Source organism: Aulonocara sp. 'chitande type north' Nkhata Bay, linkage group LG1, assembly GCF_057382095.1.
Source record: "Aulonocara sp. 'chitande type north' Nkhata Bay isolate Kocher_YH1m ecotype deep benthic linkage group LG1, A_spYH_male_GT1.1, whole genome shotgun sequence".
NCBI classification, from domain to species: domain Eukaryota; kingdom Metazoa; phylum Chordata; class Actinopteri; order Cichliformes; family Cichlidae; genus Aulonocara; species Aulonocara sp. 'chitande type north' Nkhata Bay.
This window is the reverse complement of record NC_141344.1, coordinates 3061024-3070724: the sequence shown is the minus strand read 5'-3', so window position 1 is coordinate 3070724 and position 9701 is coordinate 3061024. Positions and strand designations below refer to the sequence as shown.

Below are 9701 nucleotides of genomic sequence, written 5' to 3'. Positions count from 1 at the left end.
CAAACGTTTCACTTTTTTAAAAACAACTTTAATGGTTAAGTTCAACTTTCCCACATGAATGACGTGTTTTCGGCTTCTACGTGTCACGAGTGTTTCCCCTCTCTTCTGATTGGTCGCTCCCGCTGCTGTTCGCCAAACCAAGATGGCGACCACCCTGGTAGAGCATGTTGTCGCAGATGCAGGAGCGTTTTTAAGGAAAGCTCCTCTCCAGGTGAGTCTGTCCCTCCTGATACAGGTGGACCGGGTTGTGAGGGTGTGATTGACCCGGGAGAGGGGCTTCAGAGACCGGGGGGAGAGGACTCAGCGTGGAGCTGGAGGCCAACAGGTCCCCGACAACAAACCGAGAAACCGGATCGTCTTCTGCTTTCACAGGGACAATAAATGATCCAGGACCATAAAACTGAGTTAAATGTGTTCATCTGGTCCCGGATCTTTAATGTCGTCCAGAGAAAGGAGATCTGGATCAATGGTGTTCAAAGCATCACCGGATGCTGTAGTTCAGGTTTAAACGTAGATGGACAGGTTTTTGGTCCGGATCTGGTCTCTGTTCTCAGACTGTTAAAGGAGAAAAAAACCGTGTTTAGTAAAATAAATATTCACTGGAACTTTAATAAAGATTTTAGCTTGAAGCGCATTAAAAAAATGAATTCTGGCTGCTGCCACGATAAAGATGAGGCTGAAGCTTCCCGATGTTATCTCACTCTGTTGGTTTTATTTGGTAGGAAATCGGCAGGAATATCTACACCCTGAAAGATGTGGTGGAAGAGATCCGAGACAAGCCCACCAGGAGGAGCCTGGCCTTCCTGCCGTACCAGCTGCACTTTAAGGAACCTCATCCAGAGCACATCAGACACGGTGAGCGGGCGTCTGAATCCCAAACCTCTTGTAAAGGTGTGATTTAACATCCTGGTGTCTGTTTTCAGTGACAGAGTTCTCCAAGAAGACCGGGGACTATCCGAGTCTCTCAGCCACCGACATCAAAGTCCTGGCTCTGACCTACCAGCTGGAGCTGGAGAACGTGGGCTCGCAGCACCTGAGGAAGGAGCCGGAGGTTAAGGTACCTGCAGCACACAGACTCGCGCTCCTGTTTGCTGTTTATTCCTAATGTGTTTAATATTTATGTATATTTTTACTCCTGTGCAGTTAGCCTCGCGTGTTCATTGCACCCATACTTTGGTTGTACAATCCCAATAAAGGGTTGTTCTATTCTATTCTATTCTTGACTCTGTACAGCAGACACGTAGAAGTTTAACTCCACACTGTGATAAACTCAGACTCCTCTGGTTATTTTCTGATCCAGGTGAACATTCAGAGCACGCAGCGCCACCCCGAGACTCCGATGAACGTCGCCGGGTTCCACTTTCCTTCCAAGGTGAGAGTCGGACGCTCGTGTCAGCCGTCAGGCCGGCGTGCAGACAGGAACGTTTTCTCACTTTGTGTTTGCGTCTTCAGAAACCTGCGGACAGCACGATTGTCCAACAGACGGAGACGGAAAAGAAGACGCCGAACGAGACCAACGGCGACGAGTTCAACAGCTTCCAGTTCTGGAGGGAGCCGCTGCCGGCCATCGATGACGAGCTGCTGGGTTTACTGGTGAGGAAAGAAACACAGCTCTGTTTGGTTCGATCGTAGATGTTTTGAGACAGTAGCTTTAGAAGTTTCTGTCGTTTAATTTTTGCATCTTTTCCTCATAATGTGAAATTATTTTAATCAGGAAACCAAACTTGAGAGATTTAGGAGAATCTGAACGTCACAGGCAGAAATACTCGACTCCTTTCAAAGTGTTTAAAAAAGTTATTTCCTTTCTTGTAAATCTCTCGTTTCTTTACGCTGTCAGTTAAAATTGGGGAAAATCTGACGATGTACCTTCTGCTGACCTTCGTCTGTGCTTAGTTTTTAAAATACACAATTTTGAGCTTTGTTCTGATGTTGTTTCGGAGCTCGTCTTCATTTCCTCAGACTTTTTCTATTCTTTTGTATTTTTGATGCGACAAACATTAAAAGCACGATAAGTGACGGTCTGAGACTTCATGCCGTGGCGAGAGGACGAGGAGCACCTGGACCTCACAGTCTCACCGACTCTCGCTGTAACGACTTCCTCAGAGGGTTTTAAATCCCTCTGCTGACACAGACGTCTGTGTTTGCACAGATAGTTTCAATGCTCAGAACCTTTCCTCTGTGAACGTGTCTTAAAGCGATCGTAGAAAACAGGCGAGAAGCTTCAGAAACCGAGCCGAGCTGCCTTTGTTACAAACACATACACAATCTCTCTGCCACTGATGAAACCAGCTCCATTATTCTGACTGTTCTAAGACCAAAGAAGCAGAGTTTAAAGTAACATCCACAGAATAAAATCATGGAGGACGGACTCTGTGAGCTGCATGTGTGAATGTCTGTCCCCTCCCACAGCCAGTGGCGTGGTTCCACCTCTGAGCACAGAGGTTTTGTGGTGCTGTGTCTTTACTGGGTTTTTTCCTGTGAAAACATGTGGAACTGGTTTGGAACATCGTGCAGTGGTTGTTAGTCCTCCACACTGAAGGGAGCCAGCTAGGGTGCTTTGGGGGTCCGACCAGAAAACCTGCAGCGCTGCAGGTTAACTGTTTCACCCAGGACAGAACCAGGACACACTGGAGAGGTTAAAGCTCGCAGCTGGGTGGAAATTCCCGAGAAAATGTCTGAAGAGAGGAACATCTGTTTTCCCCGGCCACTAAGGATGGATGGACAGACAGATGGATGGAGGCATGGGTGGATGGATGGACGGAGGCATGGGTGGATGAATGGAGTTGGGTGCCGTGTTGTTGGAAAAGAGATTGTGTCTCCAGGTTGTGCACGTAAACACAGCGTGTGTGTTATCGCTGCTGCTCTGTCAGGGTCCAGCGGAGGGTTTAAAATCGAGCGGCGGACAGAAACAAGCGGACACACGGACGACTTCGGACGGAGACCAGTTCAGCAGCTTTCTGTTCTGGAGGGATCCGCTCCTGACCTTCAGCGATGAGCTGCTGGGTTTACTGGTGAGTTGAAAGGGAAGAATGTTTTCATGCTGGGAGTCTCGTAGAGCAGCTTTGCATGATTCACAGTTCAGAATAATCCTTTGTGTTCCTCTGAGCCTCGGTTCAGCCCCTCAGTGAGCGCTTGTGGCTGAGTGTGACCGGCTGCAGTTTGCAGGAGACCTCGTTCATATTTAAAGGAGCCTCCATGAGACTTTGAGGGCTGCAGGCGTCTTTGTGTTTGCATGGTTTCACACGCCAGTCAGACTCTAGTGCATCAGTGCATTACCCTTTTATTTCTGTTGTTGTGTTGCAGCCTCTGAACTTCATGTGCATGCCCACCACCTCCACCTCCTGCAGCACATTTCAAGAGAAAAAGTAGTTCAAGTGTGATCTGAGGTCTTATTCTTGTAATGTGTAAATAGTGAATCGTGTGGAAAACGTTCCTGACGTTGATGGCGTGGGATAAACAGGGTTTCCTCCTCAACATCTCCCCGTAGGAAAGGATGCATGTGAGAGGAAGCAAGGAGACAAAGGAGGAATTTTACATCTCTCACTGAGTCATAACTTCTGTCACCTGTCAGACTGCAGTGATGATGATGATGATGATGATGATGATGATGATGATGATGTTTGTTTACAGAAAGAGGGCAACGAATCACCACAGACAGAGGAGAGGGCGGAGCAAAGGGCGTCGGCGGGCCAATCGGACGACGAGGACAAAGAGAACGAGCCTGATGACGAAGATGACGAGGAGGACGATGACGATGGAGGAGGATGGATCACTCCCGGTAACATCAAAGAGGTGAAAATGGACTCCGCTGATTGGACGGCTCCAGCTGACATCAAAGTCGGCTGTCTCACCACCGACTTCGCCATGCAGGTAACGGATGCAGACGGTGCATTCGCTGTTTTTCACCTTCTGTCTAAAGGTTTGTGTGAATGGTTTCAGTAAACCGCTGCGTGAATAAATATTCTCCTGCTTTACGCCGGACTTCAAAAAGCTTTCGCTGTCTGTGTCCCAGAACGTTCTCATTCAGATCGGACTTCACGTTCTCTCTGTGAACGGGATGCTGATCAAGCAGGCGAGGAACTACATCCTGAGATGTCACGCCTGCTTCAAGTGAGTCCGAACAAAGTTAACAAAACCTCTTCAGGCTGAAAGGGAGGCAGCTCGAATCCGTTCCAGCGAAAAATACAAAACACGACATTTAAAACATTTAAATTTATATCAAGAGTAGAATAAAGGTGCTGAACAAGTGAAAATGTCAGGACTGCTTTATTAAAAGAATAAAGATAAATTAATACATAAATAAAATGGACAAAGTCAATGAAAGGAATAAAATAAATAAATAAATGTATTAAATTGCTGCTTGAGTAGGTTAAAATAAAAATAATAAAACACAGTAAAAATGATGCTTACATAGAAAAATATAATAAAGGTGCTCCAGAGATACAGATGTAAATAAGGTCAAAATAAAACATCATGTAAAAATCTGAATATAATCCATTAAAGTGGCTCTACACCAGGGGTGGGAGGGCCGGCGTCCTGCAGGTTTTAGATCTCACCCTGGGTCAACACACCTGAATCACATGATTAGTTCATTACCTGGTTTCTGGAGAACTTCAGGACATGTTGAGGAGGTCATTTAGACATTTAAATCAGCTGTGTTGGATCTAAAACCTGCAGGACTCCGGCCCTCGAGGCCTGGAGTTCGCCCACGCCTGCTTTAAGAAAAAGCACAGATGTTAAAGTGGATCAGAACGATGGAGCGTGGAGTGCAGGGTTGGAACAAACCTAACATGAGAGGACAGATGTTCCTCAGACGGACAGATGTTAGTGACCTGTCCTGTTCTTAGAGGCTGTAAGGAGAATAAAGCGAGGGGTTGCCCGTCCAGGAGCATTGACCTGTTAAATGTTTCGATTCCAGGACGACGAGCGACATGAACAAAGCTTTCTGTCCTCACTGCGGGAACAGAACCCTGAAGAAGCTGGCGGTGACGGTGAACGAGGATGGCAGCATGCAGATGCATTTCTCCAAAAACCCCAAAGTGTTGAACCCCAGAGGGCTCCGGGTGAGACGCGGCGTTTTATCACTTCTAAAATGACTCTGCGTTCGCATCTGCAGCGTAAATCGTTTTTTCAGACCGCTTCAGTTCTGCCTGAGTCGGGTCTAAACGTCCTAAACATGATCGCTGCCGTCTTGTGTTTCAGCACACGCTGCCTCTGCCTCAGGGGGGGAAACACTCCACCAACCCCCAGCTGGTGGAGGACCAGCGCTTCCCCCAGCAGAGGCTCTCCCGGAAGGCTCGCCAGAAGACCGATGTCTTCAACCCGGACTACGTGGCCGGAGCGTCGCCGTTCTGTGAGAACGACATCTACAGCCGAGCCGCCAACCTGCAGATCAGAGACGGCCAGTGTGGCGGCGGCAGGAGGCGGGCCAACCCCAACGCCACCCGCAGGAAGTTCATCAAGAAGAAGTAAAGATGGCGAGCATGCATCGTGTTTAAATTAAAGGACCGGACCGTCATTTCCCAAATCATCCATCGGCTCACGTGCGACAGATTAACTCACCAGGTCTTCTGGTGCGTTCATGGACAGTCAGACATCCAAGACATGAGGATTAACTACAGCTCTAAACACGGTGTTCAAAGCAGAAGAGACGCGCGTGACAGCCAGAGGAAGTCGACACTCGGCGACACACGGGCGAATTAACTGCTGGCAGCACGAGTGACTCTAACAATACCAGCTCCAGATTATTACAGATTACATAGCATCCCTTATGGAACGAGCCAGAATAATAAATACATTAAAAGTGTGTGAAATTTCACATCGGTGTCTGTTTCTGCTCATTACCTCCACCACAGAGGCAGGAGCGCGCTCGGTCTGCAGGGCGGCGACGTGATACAGAGATTCTGCTACATATCAGGATTTCTGTGAGTGAAGAAGGAAGAAATAAAGCTCTGCTCCTAAACACTCGCTGCTGGAGACGTTTCTCCTCCAGTCGATTAGATGAAGGATGGCAGAGGTGGATGAACATCTGTAAGAGCAAACGGCAGTACTGAACGGACCAATCACGGTCACTCTGGGTTACACGGCTACAGCGTGCAGGTGCACATCAGGTTCAGGGTTTAAACAACGACTAAGGTGTAAATCCTCCTTCCTTCAAATTTTGCCAGACGTAATATTCTTATTAAAATATTTGTTTTAGAGAGCAGTGAAACCTTTCACAGCGAGTCTGCTTGAACTACGTTATAGTTTCCAGCTCAGTGTTTATGGCTGATCTTCAGTATTTTACATCTTTATGATAAAAACATCATCATGAGAAACATTTCTAACTGTCCTGTAACGTCGGGGTCCTGCACTGAAAAACGCAAACCGACTTCTCTGCAGTTTTCACTTTGTAAAGCCGGACCAAACGTGACCCTTCAGTGGGCTGCCTCTGGGGCCGAGGGCCACATGTTCGACATAAATAAACTTTATTATTGATTACAATTTCATGCTTTGGCGTGTGGTTAAACGGTAACACCACTGTGTGCCGCATAGTGCTGGACCTTTTATGCCTTTATCTTCTCGTTGCACCTTGTGAGTCACTGAAGTTGTGCCAGAAATGCTGTGTTTCTATGGTAACACAGCATTACATCATTGAATTGTCCCGTCGCCGTCTGACAGTAAAATTACACAAAAACCAACGATTCAAACACGACGCAGAGGGAGAACATGATCACTGGAAGGTTTATATTTTTAAACAGGAAAATAAGACCTAACAGGCAGGTGTAGTAAGGCTGTTAGTTGGTGGAAGTAGCGTCCACGAGGTGCTCACCTGTAGATCTGTGAAGGTGGAGATCCTTGAGTTTATCTTCAGATATTCCAGACAGGTGGAGATCAGCTCAGACTGACCGTGACTGTGCAGAAACTGCAGTACGCTCCTTTAAACATGAGACTGACTCGTCAATATAATTGATCTTTATTGATTTCCAATGAATCTTTGAATCAAAGTGAAAGATTTAAGTGTCCAGACAGTTTAACAAACCCACCATGTAAATCAGACACAGCTGACGGACTACAACTCCCAGCTGACGGACTACAACTCCCAGCTGACGGACTACAACTCCCAGCTGCCTCAGCAGAAAAAGCTCAAAGATGAGGCCGACGCTGGATGAAAATGCAGAGTCAGTTTCTGCCCTTCAGGACTTTCCTATAATAAACCAAACTTTTGGTTTTCTCACATTTCTGACACGTTACCAGGAAAACACAAACATTCAGTTTTTCCTTCTTAAAGGACGAGAACGAGCTGAAGATCTCCGGGAGCAGAGTTAAAATCAGGTGGACTCCATCATCGATGGAAAAAGAAGCAAACTAAACTATTTGCTTATTTTCCTTCTACGTTAGTGAGTAAACCTTTAAATAAGAGAAGAAATGTCACCATTAAAGCCTTTTTCTCACATATATAAAAATATTTTAATGCTTCAGTTTTGACAGATGTCCGTCACAGGATACAGTTTAGAGCCAGCGTTTCCTCGCCTTCACTCCTCGTCCTGCTTCGGCTCTTTAAACTCTGTCTTTGTCAGTTCAGCTCCGGGTTTGGAGTCTCTGACATCGGATGGGGTCGGCGCCGGTTCTTTGGGCTCCATGTCAAACGTCAGGCTGCTCAATTCTGCCGTAATGTCGACCTCTGGCACCGGCGGCTCCTTCTGAGGAAGCAGGAAGTCCAGAGGCTCGAGGACTGTGGCGAGGTCGATGGAGCCCAGATGGCCGTACTTGTGCAGCTGGGTGGGAGGAACACCTGCGGAGAGACAACAGATTTGATTCAGACCAAACTCTGCTGCTCAGCACTTCTTAAGCTATTTTAGCCATTACAAAGAATAACTTTGAGAAGAGAGTCCAGGGCAAAAAAAGAAAAAGAGGTTAAAGATTTTTTTCTCTTTTAAACTAATTTTGTGAAGTTTTCTTCTCATTGACTGATTGGACCAAAAGTTTAACTTTACTACACAAAAAAAGCTTGTGTGGTGATTTTGTGGTTTTATTAGTGCCCCCTACAGGCTGAAGCGGTCATTACTCCAAATTCAGACCATGGTTTCACAAATGTCCCAGTGGCTACGCCCATCTTTTATGTACAGTCTACCATGTACGTTCATGCGGTTTCCAGCCCGAGACCGAAGGTGACCAACAAGAACAACAACGCAAGGACAACAGTTTAAACTGAGACCGCATTATTGGAATAACGGCTTCACTTCCAGGCCCGTCGTTAAACGTCTTCAGCATCACCGCGTCCGTTTTAAACGAAGAAACAAACTCAGACGTTGCTGCGAGTCCTCACCCAGGATGAGAGCGAGCTGAGCCGGTGGAAACAGGACCTGCAGGCAGCGGTTCAGGAAGGGCAGCAGGTCTTCAGCGTACGCACAGCAGAACTGAATAAACAGCTCCTTCTCCCGGCTGCTGAAGGCCGTCTCCTCCGCCCGGTGAAACACCAGAATCTGACGGGTCACCTGACAAAAAACGACACCGTCAGCAGCTGTTAATCCAGCATCAGTCTGACTTTAACCCAGATTACACCAAAGATCCAGCTGCTCACCATCTTCAGGGCTTCCTCCAGGCATTTGGTGACATTCTCCACCACTCCGATGGGGCAGCAGAGGCGGAGGTCGTTGAAGGCGGTCAGGATGTTGTTGAGAAAGCAGGCGAGCGGCTGGAAGTCCAGCAGGGACATTGGGGGCTGCAGGGTGCCGGGCTGCGGGGCGGGGGCTACGACGGGGATGGTCCCTGCCAGCACTGAGGGCAGGGCGATGAGGGTGTACAGGTTCATGTCCTCCTGGAACTTTTCCACCGCCTCCTTCACGGCTCCGCGGAACGTGTCCACCGCCACCCGCTGGAACATGGGCGCCAGCTGCCCGCGGAAGTCCGCCCCCACCCTGCTGAAGGACAAACCGAAGTACATGCACTGACCCAGCAGGGAGTCCAGGCGGCTGCCCACACCCCGCTGCAGGTCCCTCTCTAAGGTCTCCAGGAACTCTGCCACCTTGTGCACCACCCAGCCGTGGAAGATGGCGCCCTCGTTCACAGCCATGAGCCCACCGGCGGGGGGCACTAGCGGGTCCTCGTCAGAGAAGATGGCTCTGTACTGGGTGATGATGTCAAACATGTGCACCCTGCAGGCCTCGATGGTCTTGGTGATGTGAAAGTAAGCATCGTTTTCAGGGATGGCGGCGAGGATGGAGTGCAGCCAAGTGCTGCGAGCCTGCAGGAACTTCACCCGCAGCTCCGCCTCCGTGAACACGTCCATGCGCCGCAGGTAACCGATGACGCGGAGGCACACGGGAAGCTGGGAGTTGCTGCGGAGCTGCTGCAACAGCTGGTTGAGCATCAGCTGAGCCGACTGACGCACTTCACGCACGATACCCTAAAGATGGAGAAGGTCAAAGGTTAGAGGAGCCGAAACATTAGATGTTCTCCACAGTGACCTTTTCTGTTTTATATCTCAGCAAAGAGAAAGTTTCTCAACTGTTTTTCTCCAGTTTTTGTCAATTTAGAGTTTAAACTAGCGATTTCCAGCCTGTACCTGAACCTGAGCCCCATCAACAACCTCCCGCAGTCACATTTTAGCTTTTTCACCTTCTCTGAAAGCCTGCTTTATTCCAGCTGGCCAACACCTGGAAGCCTGCTGAGGGGCAACACCCAGAGCTTGTTAGCTGTGCACGTAACAAAAGAAAACT

At 48.3% G+C, this 9701-nt stretch overlaps 2 protein-coding genes across 4 annotated transcripts in view; one reads left to right on the top strand and one right to left on the bottom strand.

Moving 5' to 3' along the window:
- The first annotated feature begins 31 nt into the window (after positions 1-31).
- Positions 32-9410, top strand: LOC147338504 (RNA-binding protein NOB1-like). 2 transcript variants are annotated; one of them, XM_086295055.1, is made up of 10 exons: positions 32-211; positions 723-855; positions 924-1057; positions 1301-1372; positions 1453-1593; positions 2871-3011; positions 3631-3870; positions 4013-4110; positions 4919-5063; positions 5203-9410. In XM_086295055.1, the coding sequence occupies exons 1-10, from the start codon at positions 143-145 to the stop codon at positions 5470-5472; spliced, it is 1443 nt and encodes a 480-aa protein (XP_086151181.1). In that variant the 5' UTR covers positions 32-142; the 3' UTR covers positions 5473-9410. The 2 variants fall into 2 exon arrangements, with proteins under 2 accessions (XP_086151181.1, XP_086151268.1); XM_086295142.1 differs by lacking the exon at positions 2871-3011 and having other exon boundaries at positions 49-211.
- The window catches only part of LOC147338503 (conserved oligomeric Golgi complex subunit 8-like), a 6875-nt gene continuing 4096 nt past the window's right edge, over positions 6923-9701 (bottom strand). The window contains exons 3-5 of one of the 2 annotated variants that reach the window (XM_086294819.1): positions 8564-9388; positions 8309-8477; positions 6923-7774 (exon numbers count right to left, since the gene is read on the bottom strand). In XM_086294819.1, coding sequence (XP_086150945.1) covers positions 7515-7774; positions 8309-8477; positions 8564-9388 — 1254 coding nt within the window. In that variant the 3' untranslated portion in view covers positions 6923-7514. The remainder of the gene's footprint in view (positions 7775-8308; positions 8478-8563; positions 9389-9701) is intronic. The other variant, XM_086294751.1, reaches the window with a different exon arrangement.

Coding starts and splice junctions, on each gene's coding strand:
- LOC147338504 (XM_086295055.1), top strand. CDS start 143: ATGGCGACCACCCTGGTAGAGCATGTTGTCGCAGATGCAGGAGCGTTT. Junction 1,594..2,870: donor ACGAGCTGCTGGGTTTACTG/GTGAGGAAAGAA, acceptor CTGCTCTGTCAG/GGTCCAGCGGAGGGTTTAAA. Junction 3,871..4,012: donor CCACCGACTTCGCCATGCAG/GTAACGGATGCA, acceptor TCTGTGTCCCAG/AACGTTCTCATTCAGATCGG.